General features: G+C 34.1%; 3 protein-coding genes across 11 annotated transcripts; 1 reads left to right on the forward strand and 2 right to left on the reverse strand.

Annotated features, from left to right (window-relative positions):
• Positions 1-1,908: 1,908 nt before the first annotated feature.
• Positions 1,909-8,324, reverse strand: EMB2735 (embryo defective 2735). 4 transcript variants are annotated; one of them, XM_020680013.3, is made up of 4 exons: positions 7,706-8,324; positions 5,022-5,244; positions 4,512-4,680; positions 1,909-2,357 (listed from the first exon to the last, which is right to left on the reverse strand). In XM_020680013.3, the coding sequence occupies exons 2-4, from the start codon at positions 5,157-5,159 to the stop codon at positions 2,164-2,166; spliced, it is 501 nt and encodes a 166-aa protein (XP_020535672.1). In that variant the 5' UTR covers positions 5,160-5,244; positions 7,706-8,324; the 3' UTR covers positions 1,909-2,163. The 4 variants fall into 4 exon arrangements, with proteins under 4 accessions (XP_020535672.1, XP_012074398.1, XP_012074399.1 ...); XM_012219008.4 differs by lacking the exon at positions 7,706-8,324 and adding an exon at positions 6,226-6,382; XM_012219009.4 differs by lacking the exon at positions 7,706-8,324 and adding an exon at positions 6,226-6,382 and having other exon boundaries at positions 5,022-5,299.
• A 1,480-nt stretch (positions 8,325-9,804) lies between these two features.
• Positions 9,805-12,242, forward strand: LOC105635878 (protein trichome birefringence-like 8). The gene is made up of 4 exons (XM_012219007.4): positions 9,805-10,383; positions 10,982-11,374; positions 11,642-11,800; positions 11,896-12,242. The coding sequence occupies exons 1-4, from the start codon at positions 10,022-10,024 to the stop codon at positions 12,227-12,229; spliced, it is 1,248 nt and encodes a 415-aa protein (XP_012074397.1). The 5' UTR covers positions 9,805-10,021; the 3' UTR covers positions 12,230-12,242.
• Positions 11,979-25,941, reverse strand: LOC105635877 (hypothetical protein). Of its 6 annotated transcripts, none has more exons than XM_037638437.2 (19): positions 25,644-25,941; positions 24,265-24,757; positions 23,329-23,420; positions 22,525-22,689; positions 22,049-22,442; positions 20,982-21,100; positions 20,826-20,898; positions 20,526-20,746; positions 20,397-20,441; positions 19,854-19,947; positions 18,972-19,163; positions 18,283-18,365; positions 18,091-18,172; positions 16,252-16,401; positions 15,440-15,565; positions 13,867-14,037; positions 12,505-12,564; positions 12,237-12,408; positions 11,979-12,158 (listed from the first exon to the last, which is right to left on the reverse strand). In XM_037638437.2, exons 1-18 carry the CDS (start codon positions 25,688-25,690, stop codon positions 12,295-12,297), a joined length of 2,721 nt encoding a protein of 906 aa, XP_037494365.1. In that variant the 5' UTR covers positions 25,691-25,941; the 3' UTR covers positions 11,979-12,158; positions 12,237-12,294. The 6 variants fall into 6 exon arrangements, with proteins under 6 accessions (XP_037494365.1, XP_037494364.1, XP_037494363.1 ...); XM_037638436.2 differs by having other exon boundaries at positions 16,258-16,401; positions 18,283-18,389; XM_037638435.2 differs by having other exon boundaries at positions 11,979-12,154; positions 18,283-18,389; positions 25,644-25,939.
• Between the last annotated feature and the right edge of the window lie 395 nt (positions 25,942-26,336).

The raw sequence follows: 26,336 nt of genomic DNA on the forward strand, positions 1-26,336 counted from the left end.
ACAGTGTCAAGTGATTGTCAGGGCCCAAAAAGATTAATATAGAAGAGATACCCATTGACCTCTGCTAGAGAAGGTGTCCATTTTTTAGTGCTCTACAAGTGGGAGGGTCCCTGAATATGTGTTGGTATCATTCGCATGAAGGCAGTGGCCAATCAAAGGAATGAAAGGACTTGTCCTGCATAATGCATTTGTCTGGTAATAATTCTCAATCATGCATGACTAAGTACAGTAAAGATAAAGAAACACCATGTGAGTATTTCTTTATCCCACTTAGCTTTTCTTCTTATCAATCTTTTTCACTTTTGGAGTCTTGACTCAATCTCACATTTTCCTCCCTTTAGCACCTACCAAAGAAAAACGAACCCGAGTAATTAATCAAGTAATGATGTTGATATGTTGATATTGTATTGACACCATCTAACACACACTAAAAAGCATACAACTTCACAGATAGAACATTGAAAAATATACAAATGACAAATTTAACAGATTGCAACAGCTAAGCATGCCTTTATCAATTAATCACCAGAAAATAAAACACCATTCAAACATCGTCTTGGTTTTTGAAAATAACATTTCATCTCAATCTCATGATAAGAAAAGATGCGTGGTATCTGAAAGAAAAGAAACATATCAATTTCTTGTTCCCAAGGTTCCATCCCTGATACGCACAAATATATCAGATGTTGGTCATGAGATGCTGATTGCAATATCATATCCCTGAGAAGACTTAAAGGAAGGAAGGACTCATGCGCTTGAAAAGACTCCGGCAAAAGCTATCATCAAGCAGCAGGTCGGACGTGGAAACCCCACTAAAAATATCACCTAACAAAAAAAGCCCGCAAACAGTTTCTCACTGAAAGTAAACTCTGCTCTAACACAGTAAGAGAGAATGATTCCTCAAATATTATCCATCTGATCATCAAAGCAACGTTCATTAAAAGGCTATTACTATGCAATTCACTAACGGTATACTAAGAAGCCAATTTCTAATACAATAGTGTCCACTCAGTTTCTCAAATCATGCAAGTCATAATCAATCCTCTTTCTTTCTCTTAATACATTGCATGTTATATATTCACCCGAGTCTCCCGAGCAAATGTGTCTGCCACATACATTTTCTCCATGAAACAGTCAGCTGCCAGATCTAAGTTGTATCTTAATTATAGATGCTTTTCACTTCAAAGTTTAGTAACGGCAATAGAATCTTCCTCACAGAAGCAATTAAGCGCTTAGAGATCATCTTCACAGCAGCGATATCACCAAAAAGCAAACTAATAAAATAAGCAGCATCAAGAAGCTGAATATGATAGTTCTGTAGGATGTGTGCTGACTGAGCACATTTTCAATCTGACCATTAACTCAATAAGTAATCAATATTCATTTTATAATCATTGAGATAGAGAGAAAAAATAGAAAAAGGAAAAGATAAAGACAAAGGGAAATTCCTGAATGCTCCTGCAGTCAGATGAAAGATTTAGACAGTTCAGCAGAGAAAGCAACGCCAAAAAGGATGAAAGAGAGGAACCAAAATGAAAAGAATTAAAAGAATCAAAAGCAAGACTTACATTAATGTCCATTTAACCTTTGTAATTAGATTGAATGAGGTGCACTTTAAAAATCTTTTTTTTTTTGTGTTCCCTTGACATGAAAGCACAAATAATTTTGCATAAAACCTGCTGCCGGGCAACACAGAGTTGCACTTCATACAGACAACCCAATTCAATGGCAGGGACGTCACAAATGCCTCAGCCACATCAATTTTTTCCCCCAGAAGCAAACAATATTTAAGCATTCATTACTTTTCCACAAGCAAAACAACAAAATTATTGTCAGAAAACTGAAAATTGGAAGAACATATCATCAAAAAGTTCTAAAGCCATATTAAAGAGGTGAGCACAAATCAAAGGACTGAAAAACTGCGGTACTATCTATGATTTCTTAGTCTGCATACAGAAAGTATATGTACAAAATGTTTTCCAGCGCATCCATAGTTTCCAGACTTGCTTAATGTACAATACAACCCTCATAAAAGGATGAAACAAACTACTAACTTCTTATATTCTTTTTGTTAGGGCAGTAACTTGTTTCAATCTAAAGGACTACTACTAGCATCTAGAAAAAAAATAAATATTTCCAATGCCTCGTTAGAGTAATGAGGAGTCAGGTCGACTTATTGGGTGTATCATTCTCCTGTTTAGATTTAGCTTCTTCCTTCTTCTCCATGACCTGCTGAATACCTTCCTGATATCCTTCTATAAAACTTTTGAGAGCATCTCTATAGGCTGAAGCTCTTGTCATGTAAACCCGCTGCAAAGCAGGCCTTAATGTCTCCATACCTCCTCTCGCAGCAACAGCTATTAATTTAATTTTCAGCAGAAAAGAAGATTAATATCAGAGCCTAACGCAAAAAACCTGAAGGCTAACTTTGATGAGTCGTAATGAATCGTAATGTGATGTAATGAGGGGCATTTCTATGCATATTACATCATGTTCCATTACGACTCATAAAACAAAGCATAAGGACATGTTTGATAAGCCATAAACGTATTGCAATATAATGTAATCAAATAGATTCAATAAAGCACTGTTTACACTAGAAATGTATTTAATTACATTACATATTGTTACAGCTTACTAAACATGGCCTAAGTTCACAAGAACAAAGAAAGATAGTAAAAGATATTGGAATATAAGTCAATTAGGCCCTTGAAATTTCTGCCAACATCCAGTTAGGCCCAAAATCAACTTTGACTATAATTAAGCCACAACTTTTATTTTACAATCAATTCAAACTAAAACATTATCTTTTATATTTTTTATTTTTAAATAATAAAAAATTGTAACATTTGGAAAAAAAAAAATTCATCACAAAAAATAAAAATTAACATTATTGAAATATAAATCTGTAAGTTCAACAGCTCAGAATATAAAGTCCAAAAACAAATCCAACCATGGAGGACTGAAGATCCAAGAGCCAATTCTCTGATAGCTGGAAGATGAACAAATTAACAAACCCAGTGCCCTGACTCGCTTTTATTAAACTGCTGCTACTGTCACCAACAGCAGCCGTATACCAGTGCAGTAGACACTAACCATTTCATTGATTGCGCATGGAAGAGCAAAACCCACACCAACCACAACCTCAACCTCAACCCAACCACAATCTTAATCCCAATCACAAATCCAACCCCAAATATATATTCATTTGATATGACAAACAAAAATCTTAGATAGCTCTTCACTCTTTTCCAGATCTTTGCAAACATAGGCTTTCTTGAGTGTTTTGGGTGCCTTCACTACTAAACTTTTTACACTATGGATTTCCTAAAACATAATTTTCCTGTGACATATAGCAAATATGTATGCTGTTTTCAAGTTCCTTTATGCATCAATAGATTCTCCTAAAAAAAAAGGATAAAAAACCACACATTTCTTTCTCAGAGCAAAAGGTTCTGAAAAGATAATATTGTGAGGCATGATTTATAAACTAGCAAAATTACAAACTCACTAACTCGACCCCCAGATAGCTGCTTTACCTGGAAAACATATCAACTAGAGATTTCTATAAAAATGGCTACTTTTGTAGCCAAAGCATATGATTTCAAATAAACAATCTCAAGGACTAAGAGTGAAGAAGAAAAGACAATAGTAACATATCACTTTAGCTGCTCGGTAGACCACAAATTTCTATAGCAAAATAGAGATTTGTTATGGCTGATAAAGAGAAAGGAAGTATATTAATGACTTTTTCAGAATCCACTTCCATCAAGTCTGCCATCCTCATCATGCTTCTACCACCATCCTTCTAAAACCCAAAAATAAATAGAGAAAAGCTTACCTCAGCTCTGCTGCTCTACAATCATTAGATAGCATTACAATGCTTATATAATTAAATTTACTATATATAAAAGAAATTAAACAAGGCAATAATAGTTTATGAATAAAGTTTCCCTCACTTTAGGGGAAGGAAGCATATTTTCTGATCTGTGTAGTAGTCTTACAATTCTACCTCCACATCCCTTCGACACCAGTCCCAAACCATGATAATCTCAGTCCCTCCCATCAACCAAAACAGTACAATAATGTCAATCCTCATGTACATCAAAGCTCCACAATCACCCTCAAATAAAAGAGAACATAATCACTGTTTCAAAACAAGACAACTAAAAGCTAGAACTTTCAACCACCTCAAATTCCAGAAATACATTAATGGTCTAGATGAAGAAACTCTTATCAGAATGAAGTAAGGTCAAGTCCACACTCTATGTATTTCTTAAAATTCATATTAACACCTTTCTCTCTTTATCAATCTCACCAGCAAAACATTCCTAACTATATTTGAGCCACTGATACAATAAATTAAAAAGAGGATCCATTACCCAACTAGATCAAAGAAAGCTAACAAAAAGAATACCCAAAAATTGTTATAACCACATCATAAACGAATATCATATATATCACTAGATTGTTTACCGAAACCAATCACAAGGCCATGTCAGGATTCTTACCAAGATCTTCAAATACCGAGGGCTCTTTCCCTTCAGTTGAAGTTCTTGTTGTCCCATTGGATCTATCTTCACTTTCCTCATCCTTCTTCTTATAATCGTTCGGTCGAAGATCAGGACCAATATCCCGTACCCAGCTTGCAGCATAAAGTCTTGAGGCCTCTTTTAATACCTGAAAGACACAGGCATAAAGCACTCACTACTTGAATCATTATGCAAAACCTGATTAACTTTATTCAAGCTATGATATCATTGCAGCTTCAATAACAAATTACTTTATGTACACTGATTATGCTTATACTAATCAAATATGTGAAATGTAGCCATTTTAAAGACTTTGGCGTAAAATTAACCAATTCCCATGTCAAGGCAAAATCCCAACAGAATTCGACTCTATTACAAAGTGCAAATCCCAAATTCCCAATAATAAACCACCACAGAACAGAAGTAAACATAGCTTTAATAAAAACTGCAGTGTGGATAAAGTTAAAGTAAAGAACAGAAGCAAAATACCAGAAAGCGCTCGTGCCAAGTCAATTTGCGACGCTTTTTGAGATGAGGGGGGTCTGGCAGTGAAGAAGGAAACGCTATTTCTTTCAGATCGTATCGAACGTAATCGTAAACCTTTCTACACACCACTTTCAGCTTCATTTCTTCTTTTCCTCCTTTCTTCTGTTGGTGGTATGGTTGCAATTAGGGATTGCAGCAGGGTGGGTACCCACTAAAAATCAACTACCTGAACACGAATCCGAACCCGATTGTCAATTTAAGTACCCGCACCTACCCCGAATCTGCTAAGAAATAAACCAATAATAACAGAAAGCCATTTAAACATTACCCGCATACTACATTTAATCATAAATTCATTCAAACCATCGAAACCCGAACCCGAACCCAAACCTCAAATGCAACAGAAAATATATAAAAAATTCATATTAAAATTCAACTTGAAAATAATGAAACAATTTCAACACGAAAATTATAAAACGACAATACATAATAATACTAAGCAAAAACAAAAAAAAAAAAAATAAAATTCAACCTAAATAAATAATACACACAATCAAACTTATGCATTTGCATCCTCTGCATATTTTCAATTCAGTAATCAGAAGTGGGAATTTGGAATTCATTTCTCCTGTAATAAATTTTCATTACATCAAAATAAATAAAATAATAATTAGTTAGTTATTATATAAAACCAAAAGGTTTTTGACAGCCTTAGCTGGCCTAGTTGCATTATAAAGAGCTACTTTTCATGTCATTTTCTCAAAATATCCATCTGTTGGTATTTACAGTTATTAATGAGTTCCAAATTGACTAGTTTCTCACACAAAATATCTAATTTCCCTTCTCTTTTTCTCTTTTAGTATCTAGACATTTTCAAGAAATTAATGAGCTTCGTTCAACTTAACAGGAAGCTTTGAATAACAAAGTAGCCCATTTTAGATGGAAAATAACAAATAAAACCTGCACAAAACCAATAAAAGAAAACATAAAATACTAAACATCAATCTTTGTCTCTCTCGGCTCAACAATATATTCAACAGTTCCTCTTCTTTGTCTGTTTATATATATAATTAAAAAGAGAGAGAGAGAGAGAGAGAGAGAGAGAGAGAGCAAAAGGAAAAGAAACGAAGTCATCCTACAGAGAAAAAGGAAAGAAAATAAATTGAGAATAGAATAAAAAAAAAGTCGAGAATGGAAATGGAGGAACCTGGCAGTGGCACTAGAAGAGCAGGACTGCTACCTGGAGGCACGGGCACGGGCAGCGAAGCGAGGTGAAGCGGTGAAGGAGAGAAGAGCGGCGCAGTCTGTTGCAAAAAGGGGTAAGATGTTTGATTGGATAATTGACTATTTCAGTGTCTAGACTTTTAATTTTTTATAATTTAGTGTCTGGACCGAAAATCTTAACAATTGAGTGGTTGAACTATTTAAAAAAAGTAATCAGGTGTCTATTTCTGATCTGGAGGGCAGAAACATGAGTCAATATGAAATGGGACCCACTTAATCTTAATCACCAGATGACTTGGCATGACACGTCATCGCACTCCTTGTTTATGGCTGCGGAAAAGACTTTTCTGTCCTCCTTCCACAATCTTTAACGTTTAAGTTGTGCAATTAAAACATGAATCTCAAATTTACTAACGCTAGAAACATTCGTCTGGTTAGAGAATTTCCATATAAAACCCAAATCCATCCAAAACACAAACCCAACAAATCCCACAGCTTCCAAATGTAATCTCCCCACTCAAATACTCAGAATAAAAAAACAAAATTGCCACCAAATAAAACCCCACGTCTCTCACAAAAGACCCAGGATCCACATTAAATGGTGTAGCATATATCGCCGTGAATCCAACCACAAAAGCAGAAACAAAAGTACTAGCACATAGTATAACCCCAAACCCAGTTCTAGACTTCCCAGAACGAACTACAGCTAGGGAGGCAAAAACATCGGGCGCCCCATTGCCTAAAGCCGAAAGGGTCACTCCACCCATACTCGGAGAAAGGTTTAAGTGATTGGTGAGTTTAGTGGTGACAATAGAGAAATGGGATTGGGCTGTTTTGATGAGGATATAAAAGTGAAGGAAAATGAACAAAGAAAGACAAGGAATCGAGAGGAAAAAGTTTCCCCTTGAAGAGTCAAAAGTGGCGCGAGAGGTAGTTGAGGAGGCCATTGGGTGGGGAAGAGGAGCAAGAGAAGGCCAAACTCTGGTTCTGGGTTTAGGAGATGAGAGATCTACATGGGATTGGAGGAGATTTGACAAAGTGAAATGGAGATTTAGAGAAAAGAAGAGTGGAGAGAAAGATTAAAGAGAGTGATATATGTTTTGATTGAAAAAGTTATGAGCTTTGTACAATTAAAGATTGGTGCGCCATTAGCATTATGTTTCACTATTTCCTCCAAGGTTTACAAAAAAGAATTTCCATATGCTATTAGGCGAATTATAGGATCGACTTACTTTTTTTCACTTGTTAGAAGAAAAGCGCTTACAGATAAAATAGCCAAATGTCTACTTTTACATTCTATTGGAAATCAGGTTCTACGAGCACATTAAATGAGCTTTTTGGATATAAAAACAACTAACACAGTAATACAAAACAAGCACATTAACATAACTGAGGTTCTACACAACCCAGTACATCAAGCACATTAACACAATTCATAAATAGAATGACTTCAACCAACTAACCTCATTTTCTCTTTTTGTTCTTATTGGGAATTAAGTGTTCTATTTTTAGCAGTGAGAATCAATATTTGGGCTTTTCGATTCCTTCTTAATGCTTTCTTTTGCTCTACCTTCTTCTCAGCCTCCTCCAGTTTTGTTTTCAACTCCAAATTCTTCTCCTTCAACATTTGCACACTTGCTTTCAGCCCATCAGTCTTGCAAACATGTTTTTCCTAAACTCCATACTCTTGGATGAGAGTTCACTATCCATCCACTTAAAGAACTCATAGTTTTTAGGCACCCCTTCCTAAAACAAATACACCAAATTGCAATTCAACGGTGACAGACCAAAGTGAAAATAAAAGAGGAATGAACTCAGTATTGCTTTACCTTCTTTCTCTAATAAGGAAATCAATAAAACTGTCTACCTAGATTTGTTTTGCTCCACAATATCATTATTTAGACACAAAGATTATGCCCACATCTCAATCCCGATCGATCAAGAAGAGCGGTGTCCACAGACCTTGCGCTCCCTTCAATTCCAGATTCCATAAACACATTCAAAGCTACAGCTCAACAACAAGAAGAAGAAAGTTAAGAAATTCAAAAGTAAGAAGATAAATATGACATTTAGGGATTTTGTTAAGGGAACAGGAGACTGTTGAGGGAGAAGGCCCTTCTTGGTGCCATGAAATTAGGAAGAGAGAATTAGAGATTCAAATTTCCAAAACGGTGAGTTTTGACAATTTTCAAAGTTAACCAAGTTGAATTGATAGGACACATTTTAATATTATTTTATTCAAAATCTTAGCTTATTCTGATTTTAAGATGACAATATTTTTAAATTTTCTAAATTAGGGTGCGAAGGGGGTGAAGTTGAGCTTAGAGTGTTATTGTAACAAATAGTAAATCTCAGGATGTTTTTGTAGGTTAAACCATCATTAAAAACCTAATCATAATGGTCCTATAGCTTCGTACTTCATTTAATTAATTTGAAAACCCTTTTCAGATTAAAAGTTTAAAATGTCGTCCTGATCTAAAAATATTATCCGCTGAAAAAGGCTTAATTTGTAAGTTGAGATTTTTAGAAAAAGGTTTAATACAACATAATGCTAATATATTAGAAGGAAATGTGAATTTTCTTTTAAAGGAAATATTTTATTTAGCTCATTGTAATAAAAATCACAGTTTAATGACAAATTGTAATTAACTAAAAATGACAAATAATTATATGATCTTAAGAGGTTAGATACCACTAATATAATTTACCCATGATGCAATAAGACATCCTTTTGTTGATGCATTCCTATTTAATTAAAAGAAGGGAAAAAATTGTTTCATTGTCAAAAGTATTCATTTTTGTTTTGTTGCAGTATTTGCGTTTTATCATTTCAACAAACCTTGAACAAATTTTTTTTTTTTCTTTTGATTATAACTTATAGAAGGTATAAAATTTTTATTGATGGAATTATGAGGACGTAAATTCTTCTGATTAGCATTATGTTTAAGGGTGCGTTTGACAACAACTTTTTAAATAGATTTTAACATTTTAACCGGTTAAAATGCTAAACACTATTTATAATGATTAGCTTCTATTCAAATAAGTAACGGCTAAACACTACTAAAATAATTAACAGCTACCAAAACAACTAATTAATTTTGTAAGCACTAAATATTACCCATATTATTTTTAATTGATAAGTGAGAGATTACTCTTCATCTTAATGATTATGAATTTATGATGATCATTTTCATTTTGGGTTGAAACAATTTTTTTTTTTTTTAAATATAAACTTTTCCTATCACATCCAAAAGAATAAATTCAAGTTTTAGAAGAATTAACCATCTTACTGCCCCTATAAAACAAGTGACATAAGATTTTTTTTCCGTTGAATTTATGCATTTGGCCTCTTAAAATTGACAATATATAGTTTAATTTTTAAATTAACATTTATAGGTAATATAAAACCGTTTGAGTTAGTCTACAATTATTTATTTATTTATTTATTTATTTTTGTTGATTCAATTGCTTTCCTCTCTCGCATAGATACCGTATCTGTTTGGAATTAAAGAATTTTAATGTGAGACAATTTCTTCTTTTTCTTTTTCTGAGATGAATGTTAATTAGGACACAAACTCTTTAAAGCATTTTAATGATAATATTAACAAGAAAAACAAGTTTTCCTATATATAGAAAATCAAATTATGAACCTTATTACCCTTAATTTCTTACCAAAAGCAATCAAATAACAATCTCAAAACCGATAACAGCCACAAAATAATTCTCCTTCAAAGACCTCTTCAAACTATTACAAGAACATCCTTGTTCTCCCTCTTCTTATGGATCATCAACCCACAATCCAAAAACACCAACTTTTCTCTCTCCCCATTATAATCAAAAGAGAAGTTGTTTTGACAATCTCTTTTCTTGTAGTTATAGTATCTTCAGTCTTTATTCTGAGTCCTCTTATTGCCCCTTTTGATACAAAGCAAACACTTTTCCGTTTTGGTTTCTCTTCAAAGAAATTACCTATTTGTGACTACTCTTATGGAAGATGGGTTAGGGATGAAAGGTACAAGAATCAATCTTATGATGAAACCTGCCCGTTTCTTGATCCCGGATTCCGGTGCCGGGAGTGTGGAAGGAAAGACGTAGAGTATCTCAATTGGCGATGGCAGCCAGAAGGCTGTGATATACCAAGGTAAGGAATTAGTTAAAAATCTTCTCTGTTTATTGACCTATATATGACGAGAGAAATAGCGGTTCTTGCATGGGTTTGCATGGTCGTGTATTGTTGGTTCACGCATGAATGTTTGTTATTAGGGCAAAAGGCCCTATTTGAAAACTGAAAACGATTCAAACCGAACTGGACGGAACCAAGAAATAAAAGAATCATAATGATTGGTTTGATTGGAACCAGGTGATTAATAGGAACCGATTGAAGTTGGAACAAGGGTTTTTATGATTTTAGAACCGGTTGAAAAAATTTTGAAATGAAAAACTGATTGACACTTGTCATTTATAGATTAACATGCTTAGTCAAAATTACCATGGTTTGATTTCAATTTGTTCGGCAAAATTAAAGACATTTATTGAGTAATTTTTTCATAGAACGCCATCTAAAAGTTAGTTCCAATGTATAAAAAGGCTTTTGTCCAACACAATTTTATTCAGAGACAAATATAAGTTATGTTATTATAATAGGGCTATGTCCTTCGGTTATGTTATTATAATAGGGCTGTCTCCCGCGGTTATTGAGATTGCCATTTTGATATCTTTTCTTATATCTCCACATTCAGATTTAATGGCAGAGACTTTCTAGAGAGGAGCAGGAATGGAAGGATAGTTTTTGCTGGAGATTCAATAGGGAGAAACCAATGGGAGTCTTTTTTATGCATGCTAAGCCAGGGAGTTTCCAATAAGTCAACAATATATGAAGAAAATGGACGCTCCATTTCTAAACATCACAGAGGCTTCCTCTCTGTGCGTTTCAGTGACTATAATCTCACTGTCCAATACTACAGGGTTCCCTTCCTGGTAGTCATCGGTCATCCACCGCCTAATGCACCAGCCAACGTGAGATTAGCCATTAAGGTTGATAAGATGCACTGGTTCTCCAGAAGTTGGGTTGGGGCAGACATTCTCGTTTTCAGTGGAGGCCATTGGTGGAATGATTTTAAAACTGTCAAAATGTATAACCTTCTGACTTCTCTCTCAAACTTTTCCTTTTCAATCATTAGAACACCCTTAATTTATCACACATTAATTTCTAAAAACATGAAGCAGAATATAAATTCATCACTATATAATAAACAGTTAACTCCTGCAAAATCTTACTCTTCCTCCTGGAGTTGGTTTTAGAGATCAAAGTGTTAAGCTGCTAATTATGACTAGTCTCAGGAGTGTTATAGTATTACTCGTTCTGTTTCAGCTTAAATAACCGGGTCTGGTAATTACAGGGGCTGCTATTTTGAGGACGGAGGAAAAATAAATGTGTCAATGAATGTGATGGAAGCACTAGAAAGATCTCTACAGACATGGAAGTCATGGGCAATAGAGAATTTAGATCCAGAAAGAAGTCACATTTTCTTTCGTAGCTTCTCTCCAGTACATTACAGGCAAGTATTTTTCTGCACAGAGAGAAAGGGAGAGAGGGAGTGTTGGGTTAGGGTAAATGTTGTCAAATGAAATTTTAACAGAGTGAAATTTGCAGGAATGGTACGTGGAATAATAACGGTCGATGTGATGTGGATATGCAACCAGAGACAAACGATATGAATTTAGAGCCTGAGCCAGTGAACAATCAATTGATTTCCAGTATGATTAAACAAATGGAATTGGAATACAGAAAGAGCAAAATTCAGTACTTGAACATAACATATCTGACACAGTTCAGGTTTGACGGCCATCCTTCAGTTCATCGTGAACCAGGAACTCCGCTTCCCGCTCCACAAGACTGCAGCCACTGGTGCCTGCCTGGGATACCGGACATATGGAATGAAATTCTCTATGCACATTTAGTTGCAATGGGATTCAGAACCAAGTGATTTTTACCTGGCCGAAAAAACAAGAGGAAAATGCACACGTCTGTGTATAATCTGGCTGCTTCTAACTAGGCCAATTCCTTTTCATTCTCATTGCCATCGGTTTCGCTGCTTTCTATTTCCTTCATTTTCTCAAGTTGCCTCAGGAGCTCCAGCCTTTCTGGTCCATATGTAGAAGGTATCTGCCAAAGAGCATATTATTTGTCCTCTGAGAGCTAGATATTTCACATTCAAAGAAGAATTTAAAATGGAAGCTATTATGGTCAGAAATCACGGACCAAAGATGGTACATATCGCTGAATGGCAGCCAACATTGCCGCATGCCCAACTGCAGTAACCTGTTGGACATGAATTATCCTTTTATTCAGTACAATATGTAGACCATAATTAGTCAATGTAGCAGTAATAGATTATGTCTTTTACAAATGCATATGTGAAGACATTTAACAGATTCTTTTCTTTCTCGTTAGAATGGTATAATTTGACTGCCAATTATAATCGCTTGCAGAATATAAGCATACTAATCCTGGCAATGCTTAATAGTCACTCCCAGCTTTCCAAAGCCTTATTTTGCATTTTGAACATTTCTTACGTTTATTTTTTCACTTCAGTAATGGTGGTAAAAGTACTCGGTGCTTAGATTGATTATTGTATAGTAACTAAAAAGGAGCCAACCATGCATAGGCCTTGCCTGAGCCAAATTTTATGGCTAGGGCAAAGACCTGGGAACTAAATGAAAATGAATGAAACTTCCATGGCTGTAAGAAGGGTACTTCATAGTTAGCAGTATACTAGAATAACATGTGATGATGTACATACAGTTCTACATAGAAAAAGTATGATGTACAGTTCTACATAGAAAAAGTGCGATGATGTAAAGTTCTAGATAGAAAAAGTGCAAGATTTATACGTTTACAAATATTCTGAATAGAATCCAAAAATATGAATATCCACCATGTGACATTGCTATTGGGATAGGAGGGGAGGGAATCAGTTAACTAGATACTTTGAACACCCACAACCCTTACCCTGCATGGCACACTAGGCATACAACTCTAATGAATGGGCATGGGCAAAATGGCATAAACTTGGGATGCGATAGTTTGTAAAATATTGAAGCATGACATATCAAGAACTCATGGAAATATATACAGGATATAAATGTAATTAGCTTATCTTTCAGAATACCTAACATACAATATATTGATAATTAAACATTTCATTTCATAAAGACTACCATGGACGTTCTATTAAAATTTAAAATAAAATAAAATTTAAAAAAAAAAAAAAGGAAGAAGAAGAAGAAAATGAAGTCCGTCATGGCATAAAAACACAGAGGAAGACAGAACAGGCATAGACGAGAAAAAAATAAGAATCTGAGGAAAAACAACCATTCTTTATAAAGCAATGAAGCAAACTTCACGAATATCCAAAATCATTTGTTCCAATTGCAACTAATCTACCAAAGATTCTCTGAAAACGGGGAAATTTTACATGAAAGTAATAAACCATGTCAAACTTCAGATGGGAGACAATGAAACATAGCAGTTTGCAAGCTTAATATAAAGATGAGTATGAGAATCAACAAAACTACAGTGATAAATTATGAAATTTGAAAGAATATTAAAGTTCAGACTTACTGGAAGAAGCATTAGAATACCAATAGGAACAACTGATGCCAAGTCAGTCAGCGTTCTCCGGAGAGCCTTTTTCTCTTTCTCTGCTAACTCATCTCCAATTAAGACCCTCCTAAGCAATCCCAATGCAGCAGCAACATCAATAGCTAGAAGCTGAGTTCCTTGTAAGACATCCTGCTCATAGTTTAACCACATACCATCACTGAGGAGCTAACAACTTAACACAACAAATATTGATGGCAACCAGAATACCAATAGTCAAGGGACCAAATACTGATGGACAGAAATCTGTCCATGTAAAATATCAACATGAAGAAAGAAGGTTCAAAATTGTGATGTTTTTTATCAACAATTCAAAGAAATTAAGGATTTGATTTTGCGATTGCATATGTTTTTCCTATGAGTATTAGTATGTGCTAACTAGAGTACAAAAAGAGACATTTATTTTTCCCATTGTCTTCATATGAACAGGAGATCTCCATTACACAAAGTGAACATGAGATCTCCACTGCACAAAGAAAAAGAATCAACAAAAAGAAGAACCGCAAAAGTCAAGTTATACATGAGATAAAAGATTGTCAGGTAGTTTGCTCAATTTGGGTAACTGGCGATCAATTTGACAAGTTGATCTAACATTTCTAGCCACAATCTCACCACCATAGGTATGCCTCAGATTTATGCTATTGAGAATAGATGAATTTAGTAAGTCCAAATATTGCAATAGAAATATGAGAGAGAGAGAGAGAGAGAGAGAGCAAGAGCAAGAGCAAGAGATAATTGGGGTGTGGGCTGGAGAAGGGGTGCAGTTGGGGCTCATGATTCATGAAATCAAACTCTTTTTTTAAAAAGATATTACTGTGGAAAATTTGATTTTGTGATATAAACCTGACTCAAGTCAATTTAATTATATTACAAGAAGGAATTTGATATTCAAAATAATATGCAGCAGAAACATGTAGAACGAATTGTGCCTAAGAACAGTTTTGTATTGGCACTGAAAGCAATGGTGACTCACTCCTATCGGGCTTCCTAGGGTTAGAATTGCATTGCACAAATTAAAAGTTAAAGCATGAATTGCTGAAATTTGATTGACTAAAATATAATAGTAAAGCATTACAAGCATGAGCGTTTATAGAACCAAACTAATCCTAAAACTTAAAGGTAAAGTAATTCCAAAATTGGTCCTAATTCTAAAAGGCACTCAACTCCAAAACAAACTAAGAGGAATAACATCATCCCAAGGCAAAAAATACTCAAGCTAAAATTCTAAAATAAAACAGAGGACCCCAAACTGGTCTAGACATATTTCAAAGAAAAAACTGAAAATTACAAAACTGCTCCAAGTGCTGAAATAAATGGACCTCCAACTAATTTATTTCAATAAATACACCAGCTAAACTATTGTACAGCACCATTAAGTCAACCATTCTCAGAAAGCCATTAAATGTATAAGGTACATATACTTTTAACGAGCTGGAGAAATCCAAAACCAATATTTTCACCCTGGGACCATCTTGAAGCCAGAGCTCCAATATCATAATAGCTATTTACTACTTATTGAAAGTACTCATCATACCGTGCTTGTTTCTTTTAACTTGTCAAATGATTTTTCAATGATATTGTCTTTCTTTTGTACTTGGATCAGTTGACCGCTTCCAGCATCTTCATTGAAATTGTCAGTGCCATCAGTTTCTTTGGTATCCTGAAAAAGATGCATTTTTAACTAATTAAAAATGTCACCGGGGAGGAACATCCAAGCATAAATAGACAAGATTACATGCTAGGCTCAAGTTTGTTTCCATCTGAAACCTGACTAAATTTCTTAAGAAATCATGTTCAGAGCTAGATTATTATCAGATCTGGTGACAAGTAATAGATAGTAATCGTGATGAAGTAATGGTATAAAGCAGAGGTGAAACTAGGTGGACCCGAGGGGGCCACTGCACCCCCCAGAAAAAAATTCCTTTATGAAAAATTACATTTTGATTCATAAAAATATAAAAAAAATTTATTTTGCACCCCATACAATTTTTCCTAGTTTCACCCTGGTATAAAGGAACCTAATCATGGCTTGTATAATTAAAAAGTAAAAAGTAACAATTCATTTATTTATTTATTGTATAGATAATAAAACAATTTAATGAAAGAAGGGAAAAGGAAGAAAAATCACGAATAAGAGGATAAGGTACAAAAAAAAACATTTTCAAGTAGACTAGCAAGAGTGTTAAAAACACAAGGCTAGGTAACAATGTTTCAAATTTGTAAACAATATTATGCATTGGAGAACTCTTGGTTCTCACAATTATTCAATCAAGTTGAAATGACCATATGCAAGAAAAAACCAAAATAATAATGTCACCTAAGAGGGGTCAAAAGCACGAGATAGACCTTTACATTTTCAGACTGATCAGTACTTCTTTGAACCCGTTTTTCTAGTTCTATTAGCTCATTCCTTAAAAGTTCAAAACGGAGAATTTCATTTGATCCCGTCTCTGCAATGCCTTCATCTGAGGTACTTTGCTCAATATGTTCATCTCCCTGCATTCACCAAGTCAAATAACATACTGACTTACTTCCAAAATTAAAATTTATACAACTCCACAAACTAATTCCATGCACACAAAATTAGGGAAACCATTCTATAGTAATAGTATAGAGAACTAAAAGCCTGCGCAAATAAAAAACAATCAAATACCATTTCATGTCATCATATCCTTAATTTAATGCATTTCAGCACTTGTCCAAAAATGTTAAATGAGAAAAGGGGGCCTTTTTGCATAATTTAATGCATTTCATCACTTGTCTGAGAATGTTAAATGAGAAAAAGGGGTCCTTTTTGCTACCTCATTTATGATAGAGCAGAAACTAGTTTTGCAGCTCAACTAGCAAAGAAGTCAAGACTTCAGCATGCTATCATGTGAAATAACAAACAACAGGCACATAATTTTCTCATAGCAGAATAACAGTCAAAATCTTGCAATGGTCATTTAACAATAGCTTTTATCTTCCCAGCAGACGAGACGCATTGCACCAATTTGTCCTCTAATAGAACCAGGTCAAATAGAGCTAACATAGAAGGTGTTCTTTATGGTGTGGTTTACATTCATTAATGTTACAACAGTGGTGGGATTTAAGGGTGTCAGAGTTTTCCATTTGCAACCATTTATCAAGAAAAAGATTCCAATGATTTGTGGTAGTAAAATTTGCAAGTATTGTGGACCTCGGTACAATAATTTTCTATCCCATTCAATCCAAGGAACTATTATTTATGAGTAATTATCAATAAAATCCAATATTGCAGTCCTTCAATTGTGATCACTTCCTCAAATAGCATAAATACACTTTAATCTTGTACCTAGATGTAGCACTGGTCGTTTCCCATCCTTATGAAATTAAGGATTCCAGTTAGTTTCTCCTGCTAAGCCATGTTATCTCCTTACCCATTTTCATGTACCAAAGGGAAGAAGGTTAGAAGTCCTAATTTTCAAAAGAGAGAAACTGACCAGTAGCATCAACCAAAATTATTTCACCAGGATTGATAACTTTTAGAACAGTTGCCAATGATTTTGGATTTATTATTCACTAGGCCTATTATTTACCTAGAAATAAAACTTACTATTAAACAGTAATGCAACCAGATCGTCTCCATAAAATAGTAGGATTCCAAGCCATTTCAATTTGTATAAGAACCGGAGACAAATTTTAATTGCTATATCTGGGAAAGGCCCAATCATTTCGCAATCTAGCTCACACTTCAACTTGAGAAATAAATTTGCATCAATATCAACATTTTTTCGAAGGATTTCAGGAATAAATTTTAAACTCTTGGATTATACATCGTTCTTAAATATTAGACCATCATAATCTACCATATCCTCAAGACAGAAATATGAGACGGTATTAGTGCAGTAAGAGCATTTGGTCAGGTACTAGCCATAAGCAGGAATTGAACTACTTATTGAATGGCCTATCTTAATCTATTATCCTAGTTGCATATCTAATGAATTTTAGAGCAGACAGAGAATACACAGAAGACACAACCCTTGTGGAAAGACATACTTAATAATTATCCAATAGGTGTTAGCTTTTACTCAACTCTATACTTAAACTAACATCAAGTAAGGATTCATAAAAATAAACTAATAATTTAACAGAGAATTCTCAAGGCACATTAAAGGATTGGATGCATAAACAAGTACTATCATAGGCAAAGAAGGCAGTGCATACAGTTCCATCTGTCAGTGCTGACTCAGGATCAGGCTTCTTGGTTGGAAAGCGTACAGAGAAGTTCCATAGTCCTCGTGATTTACTGACAACTCACAAAAACAAGTAGTAGGAAAAGAAAGGAAGAACTATTCAGCTAAAAATAAATCAAAATCTTGTCATAAACAGATCAAACATACAACAGAGGTTTCATACCTGTTGCTCCTATCTGATCTCATCTTGGCATTCTTGCTCCTTTTCCCTTGTAAGTACTGCTGCTGCTGCTCACTAACAGAATACTGCAAATTACTTTCATCATCTCCCTTGAAGATCAGTATTAAGATATCAGTAAGATAAATAAGAATTTAAACAAGTTCCAACAAATATGAGAACAATTGTATGATAAAAATTCTTGTCCAAAGCAGATATTGTAAAATAAAAACAGGAAAAGAATGACTGAACTCTTTTTGATTAAAAGGAACATATTGTTTACATCAGATTTTCAATTAAAGCCAACCTAAAGCATACAGGGAAAAGAAAATAACACGTAGAGAATGTGGATTTTGCCTCGGATTTTCAACAAATGATTTGACTATGAAATAATTAGTAGGAAATTTTCTACATCTTTATTACTGACAGATGCAACAAATCTGTTAGTAATAATAAACACAATAATTAACAATTCTCATATCACAGCCACGTTTAGAAAATGATCAAACTACCACTTAAAAACATAAAATATGCCATATTGCAGAGGATCTATATAACTAAGTAAATACATATATGCATCCAAACAGACCCATGCACACATCTGTAAGTACATGCCAGCTGTGGGTAAAAGAAAGTGTGATCAGAAGTAGTCGATTTGCTGTAGAGTGCATGTTGAAACAAAATGAAAATAATACCTGCTGAAGAGTAGCTGCTTTTGCTCTAAAAGATGCCTCCAGAAATTCAGCCTCTTTTTTAAGTTTTCTTATTTTCTCAAGATCAGAACAAGCAGCTTTTAATTGCTCTTTTCCAGAGTTAGAGCTTGACACATGCAATTCTTGAAGCAGTTTTTCTAGTCTTATCAAAGCTATTTCAACACTCTCCAATGCCTGACAACAAATGCATGGCATAGTAAGTAGCATTTGATAAATTCCAAAAAGCAATACACTCCAATGCTGTTCCATTGAGATCCCTGCATTGAGCTTAAATATCAGGAATTGATGCCAAACAGAAAAGGGCAACCAAGTGTACTCTATAAGCATTAGGCAAAAGATAAGACCTTATATACCTCCTTTTAAACATTGCATTCCCTCTAACTTATTCCCTTTTCTCTCTATCCCTCCTTCTGTCTATCAACCACTAAGAAATGAAATTCACCTTTTCTATTATTAATTAAAAAGATGCATATCTAATTTTCAAATCACCAAATTCCTTGTCCCATTCAATTGTCAAGTTAACACTCACCCTCCCTGCCCAGAAAGAATTATCTTCAATGTACCATCAATGATTAAAAAAAGAAAATTTTCATTATTGTCAGATGGGTCTCTGACTTCATAAATATCAAGGATTTGCCCCAACTTATTTAGATATTTGTCATCTTTCCATCAATTGGGATCAAGAATGATGCATTAACATTGAGAACAAGCTAAAACAAGCCAAAAGGAAAGGTAAAGCCATCATGACTTATGTTTACTGTTTGCGCAAGAAGTCATGAGGTGAAGCCACATGTTCTGAAGCCCAACATGAAATGCCAAAAGTTGCACATGTAATGAACTACAGTTTTAAATGGAGGGACAAACCTTGTCAAAAGAATCCATCTCTTTATCTATTGGCGAATATATCACAGATCCAATTCTCTCTGCAGAATTGTTGTTATTACTTTCTGTCATTTTCCTGCAACATACTTTCTTTAACAGAAATCTGCCAGCTAATAATTTCAAGCAAAGAATGATGGACAATGAAAACACACCATCAAAACAAATAGTGACATGTAAAAGTTAATTCACAAGTTAGCTGGACATCATCTCCTTAATAATTCGTTATTCAAAAAAGTAAAATTAGATAAATTAATGTGAGAAAAAATACTGCTGATATAGAAAACATGAATGAAATGCTTGAAAAAGTCAATAGAAATGTAGCATGAAATGAAATTTGGGCAAATACCATTCTGTACTATGCTTTTTACTTTCCAAGCTTCTGATGTCAAATTGACATGAATTCAAAATCTTTGCTACCAAAGACATATGCGCTATGTTTTTAAGACCATGTTTAGTCTCTGTACATGCATAAATTTATGCAAGTATGAGGGAGAAAGAACTAAAGTTTTTCCTCCATTAGCTTACCGTGATATTCCCAGTTCCTCCACGCATCCCATTAATTTGTTGTGCCTGAACAATTATGACATAATACTTGTTAAAATTATTGGTTTACCTCCTATTTGTCCAATAATTAATGCAATGTATTTCAATTACCCCTTGGACAAGAACCTCGCTGCCTTAACATTGGAAGGGTTCTCCAACCATTTACTGTATTTAATAAAGCTCTGGATCCAATAAGAGCAGACATCTAATATGAGAGGGACAGCTTCAGCATTTGGAGGAACTTCCCATTTTTTTCGATGGGCATGCGACTGTTTAACAGTGCTAACATTGCCTGGATAGAAAGGAAGCCAGTCCAGCTCTTCGCAGACTACCTATACAAAAGCACATTGTGATCATCTCAAATTAACCATAAGGCATATTTGTTTAACAATAATAACTATACATGCTGACCTCTACATACAATTGATATGAACTTATCGATGAAAGCTGAGGATAGTACAGCACACTACCCCCAATAAGATACCTGCAAAGAAGTCCATTTAATTGAGTTGACATGGAAAAAAAATATATTATTGACAAAAAAAAAGAAAAAAAAATCAAAGCTACCTAATGAAGCCTTCAATAGGATCATCTATAATATCAAATCCATTTGCAGATAAAAAGGATCTTGAACTTCTTCCTAAGGCAATAAAAAACCCAAATATAGCCAAATCCTTCTCCAAAACCTGCACTCAGAAAGCATTTACTTTTCATACAACCAATGGATAATTAGAATTTTTATTCATCAATTGAATTTTAAATAGATTTATAATGTTTAATTATTAATAAATAGATTTTATATCTATTCAATAATTTTAATAATTAATTGATTGTTGTTTTATCCAATGACACCACCTCCTTTCTGAATTTCACAGAAATCAAAAGTTAGGCCTAATCTTTTCAGGCAAAAAAATGAGTGTGAAATACCGTTGGAAGGGGGCAGCAATTACTATTATTCAACCCAATGACTCAATGGTATATAATAACATGTATGTGTCTGTTTGCGAGCGCTAAAAAGTATACGTCTTAACTAATAACTTCAGTCCACATTTCCATAAACTTTAGCTAGCAGTAAGTTTAAAGTTAAGCTGCTTCCTTTGCGCTTACAAGAAACTAAGTAAAAAATTTTTTATCCTTGGAAAGACAAAAAACTAATAAAATAAGAAAGCAGTTACTAAATGGGGTTATTTTATCCTTCTTCTCTTAAATGTAACTATGTCAATATTTAATTCACCATTCCCATCACAACATAATATATGTTTCCAACATGCAGATGTGAGACTTATTCAGTACACTTTTGCCTTAAATACCTCAATGTGATAGTTCTCCTACAAGGTTACACTAAGCGTTTCTGATTTATCTCAGTCAATTTTTAGATAATTCGATAAGACACTGTCAGCAGGCTGAAATACCCCCAATTAATCTTCACATGTGCATATCTAGAAAATCTTAGACTGAAGGGGCCATTGCTTGGTGACAGGGTAAATAAGACGCTTGAGACCATAACAGTGCAAGTTTGACTAATAGCAGCCATTTCATGCAAAACTACTGAAGTGTCTCCAAATTCTCCTTTTCAAAACCACTCTTCGGTGGACCATATTCAGGTAATGGGCATTAGAAGCTTTAGTACTAACCTCAATGCTTTCAGATGTTGTTAGTCTTGACCATATTCTCTCCCTATCAATAGCTCGCTGCAATTGCTTCTGTATAAGATTAACCCAGAAAACTACCTCTTCTGAACTACAATCATTTTTCACTCTGCATGCAGCAGCTCGGGGACCAAAATGGACAAGAAATTCTCTGCGTAGGCCGATATCCTTTATGTAGTGATAAGCTTCGGGTATAGGAATGAAATCAACCAGCATTTCCATCAATCTGCCAGTTATATCTGAGATCATGGAGAAGAATTGAGGGCAGGAAACTTTTGTGGGGCCAAGTTTCGTGATTGCAGCAATGCAACTCAGTGAAAGCAAGAGGAGTGCAATATCTCTTTCATTGTCTGAATCCGAGGACATGCCTTTACCCAATCTGGAAGAAAATCAAAGTAACTTTACTTCCACATTGCTATTCAAATTGTATGAAATTTATAACTCAAAACTCAATAACGTACACAGAAGTCGCAGCAGTAAAGCGTACATCCCCTTCAAAATAATTAACAAATGACGCCACAACCAACGGGATTTGCTCAGACCAAAACCATTCATTCGCTGCAGGATGCTTGGCAGATAGCTTTTCCCTGATTAAACTCTCCAAGGGAGCAGATTGTCGCAATAAACTGCACAAAATAAATCGTTAAAATAGCCAGAAAAGAGTAGATTAAGAGAAAAGAATATAGATTTATCAATATAAATATTATATCCAAACCACTAATAGGAAGGGGCTACAATAACAAGTATGGAACAAAGGATTTTGAATAAAGGAAACATACAAGAGAGGAAAATAAAAATAAAAAAAAAAAATTAGAAATCTGAAGGCTCAATCTGTACCCGCTAAGAAAAAGAGTTCAACAATCAATTTAATATAAAAACTCAGTCCAAAATACATATTATATATAACATTGCTTGGAAGACATTCACAGAAAGACATGGAGGGGACTGATCTTCAAAATTCCATTATTTTCTCATCAAATCATGGAAAACTGGCTATCTATGACAAAATATCAGTCCCCATATGATTCGCATCATAAAAGTGGCAAGCATTTGAAAATAGGGTACCACATTTAAGATGTTGCATTTAAGAAAACTTGCAGGTAGTTACTTGTTTCGTATAGCTTCACACACATTAATGGCATTGACAATGCAGGATATGAATATTTTGGACAAACAACAGACAAGGTGAATTTAACAAGAATTTCAAAGCTTGAATATGAATTCCATTCACAAGAATTGTGAACTAAAATACACGTATTTAATACCTCTTCTGGACAAAAATATTTACATCCTTATCTCTTCCTTCACCTCGGGATGAAATCTCAGATGCTGCTTGCAATAGAGAATATACAGAAGCCTGAGAAGTTCATGAAACAAGAGATGGCCTAAATGGCATTTCCGATTAAAATAATTAAGTCAATATTCAAAAGAATTAGCCTAAAATCTCACCTAATCATATATAGATAACTAAATTTGGACACGTTGAGAAACAGTGCATTAATGTATCCAAATAAAAAATTATAACAAAAAAAAAATATATGACAAAAAAAGAATCCTAAAAAAATATAATAAAAAACTGATGAGATGTAAGAACCAACAGTTTAATGAGAAAATATAAGCAAGAAATTTAAAACAGCATTAGATATTGGGAGGCTGCTGCTTTATCAGTGATGAAGAAACTAATTAAACAAGTTTAAATTTTGACCAAACTAAAAGAATCTCAAGACATTTCAGAAGCAAACTAGTCAGATATTCAGCAGCCAATCATTGGATAATTACATAAAAAATATAAAAAAAGTGTAAAATTGCACCTTGATCATTTGTAGAACCATGAAGCAATTTAAGAACACATCACCCAAGACAAGCTTCAAAAAGGTTTCACAGATAAAGCTAGCGACAAAGAAAAAAAAAAAAAAGAGTGGACCAAAATAAGCATTGACTAGAAAATCTCCTAGAAAGATTGTAATGGCATTACAGGACAAGCACACAAAAAAATGATAGTAAAATTTTACGCTCAAATACAATTGGCAATGATTGCCCAACTCCTATACATAAAAAAGATGACCAAAACAATGCAGCATTGAGTTGACAATTTACATGCATATCTTACAAGAAAAAGATTTGAAAAAAAAATGAAGTAGCACATCTATGATGCAAGATATCCAAAAAATTTTCTATTTCTTTTGGGAATGAGAATGAACCTGGTAAGACAGTGTTTTCACCCAGGCATTCCTGTCGACACCAAGAAATGCTGTTGAAAACCAAGATAATTTTGAAAGAGAGGCTTGTTCTTTAATCGCTAACTCAAAAACTCTAGCTGCATCGTGTAAAGATTGAACAAGTCTATCACCATAATCTTCACCTTGCAATGACTGATTGAGTTTGACTCTCATTTCATCTACATTGGTATTCTTACTTGCTGTAGGACTTCCATTAACAGTTACACCATCATCTGCAGATGCAAAGGGAAGGAGGTGCCTCAACCTTTTTGTTTTACTATAGCCCCATTTTGATTTCCTATATGCAGCCAATTTATAACTAAGATTTCGGTAGTTAGTCATAAAAAATGCATGCCTCAAAAGGCATCTTTTCCTTGAATTACCCCAACTGCTTAATATGTAATCCAAGTGAGCCACCCTTTCACAGGAAACACGTGTTCCAATTGAATTTCGAGAAAGGCATGGATTTGAAGAACTGCAATTTGCAAATACATAACTCTTAAGTCAAACTCTAAGCTCATTCAAGAATATTGCATCGCATCATACCCAATGTTGAAACAAAAAGACAACAGGGATACCGTGTTCAACTCCTGAAAAAAGTAGCTACAAAATCATTCATTTGGTCCTCGTCAAGTTCCTAATTTTTCTTTTTAAAATTTTGATGTGCAAAGAATGCCCAGCAGCAAACACTCTATAATTTCAATGCAAGAGCAATCAAGATAGGCATAGTATCAATATAATAACCAAACATGAAACAGTAGCCCTTAGCTGATCCCAAATTCTCCAAATTGGACATAATTTCACAAAAATTTACAAATTCTCGTCCAAGAAAACACAGTTTGATACAATGGACACAAAAGAAAATACATGCACTATAAGTTATTATTAACTGGAATTTAAAATAAATTAAAAAAAAAAAACCAATTCAACAATAATATTAACAATAACTCAATGTAATAACCGCAGAAGAACTAAACTCAATTCAGCAGTTGGCTTCTCATTCTCACTAGTTAAAATATTCCAGTGTAAAGTAATTCCAAAAAGAATACATACTCAACTGGAATCCAATTACATTCAAAATTGAATTTTTAATTATTTCTTTTGCATCGTTAACCAACACAAAACATCAGTTATAGAAAATTCTAATAACATTCATTTTCTTTTTCATTTCCTCCAGTTTCTCAGTCACCAGAGAGAAAATTAAATAAAATAAACAAAAGTGCAAGCAATTAAAACCAAACCCCCCCCCCCCACCCCACACCCCAGCCGTGCTTCAATAACAAAAGGCCTTAAATATTTTCCAAAAATAAAATTGACAAAAAAAGTACACACTAATAAAGAAGAGGGAATCAATAGAGGACCTTGAGGGTACGAAGCAATGACGCTGCAACTTAACTGCCATAAACATCGAAGAAAATCGGTCAAAAATGAAATAATTCGTCGAGAAAATTAGGCGTTTGGGTCGCGGTAAACAAAGAGAGAAGCTTAAGAGGGGAAGAGAAGAGAAAAAGAAAGACAAGGTTGTTTTCGTTTGTGTAAATTTCTTTCTCGTTGCAGAAGAATGAAAAGAAGGTGACGTGGCAGATACTCTTTATCTGTAAACGTGGACACATAAATTATCAGATAGATAAAACTGGTAGACGAGGTTGTTTCTGAAGCGTAGAATGGAAGCTGCTACTTGCTTAGTCACCCGCTAAACGCCTGCTTGCTTTTATGTAACAACTCAATAATAACCAAGTCAATAATATTAAGAACAGAAGGATGTACTTTTCTAAAATGAATCAAAACCAAACTAAAAGAATTGGTTCAGTGCATTTGATTCGATTTTTATATATATTTTATTTACTTCAAATATCCGAATTAAAAATCAAAATTTAAATTGGGAGATTATTTTAAATTAAATTATAAATTGAAATTAAATCGATTAATAAAATAACCAAATTAGATTGATTTGGTTCAATTTTTTTATTTCAATTGGTTTGTGCTTACACCTAACAAACTCATCTCGAAATGAAACTTTTAATATTTATAGTATTCAGTAATATAGCGTATTT

This window comes from Jatropha curcas, chromosome 2 (genome assembly GCF_041381405.1).
Source record: "Jatropha curcas cultivar XTBG-Jc1 chromosome 2, XTBG_Jcur_1.0, whole genome shotgun sequence".
Taxonomy (NCBI): Eukaryota; Viridiplantae; Streptophyta; class Magnoliopsida; order Malpighiales; family Euphorbiaceae; genus Jatropha; species Jatropha curcas.

Bases quoted from the DNA above. Each gene is read 5' to 3' on its own strand.
- LOC105635877 (XM_037638435.2), bottom strand. From the start codon at position 25,690: ATGTTTATGGCAGTTAAGTTGCAGCGTCATTGCTTCGTACCCTCAAG. The intron at 22,690-23,328 runs GTATTAAATACG...TATTTTGTGCAG, and splicing joins AATATTTTTGTCCAGAAGAG to TTTATTGCGACAATCTGCTC. The intron at 21,101-22,048 runs GTTAGTACTAAA...TTCTGAGTGCAG, and splicing joins CAACATCTGAAAGCATTGAG to GTTTTGGAGAAGGATTTGGC.
- LOC105635878 (XM_012219007.4), top strand. From the start codon at position 10,022: ATGGATCATCAACCCACAATCCAAAAACACCAACTTTTCTCTCTCCCC. The intron at 10,384-10,981 runs GTAAGGAATTAG...CTCCACATTCAG, and splicing joins GAAGGCTGTGATATACCAAG to ATTTAATGGCAGAGACTTTC. The intron at 11,801-11,895 runs GCAAGTATTTTT...TGAAATTTGCAG, and splicing joins TTCTCTCCAGTACATTACAG to GAATGGTACGTGGAATAATA.
- EMB2735 (XM_020680013.3), bottom strand. From the start codon at position 5,159: ATGAAGCTGAAAGTGGTGTGTAGAAAGGTTTACGATTACGTTCGATAC. The intron at 4,681-5,021 runs GTATTTTGCTTC...TGTGTCTTTCAG, and splicing joins CTTGGCACGAGCGCTTTCTG to GTATTAAAAGAGGCCTCAAG. The intron at 2,358-4,511 runs GTAAGAATCCTG...TTAAATTAATAG, and splicing joins CTCGGTATTTGAAGATCTTG to CTGTTGCTGCGAGAGGAGGT.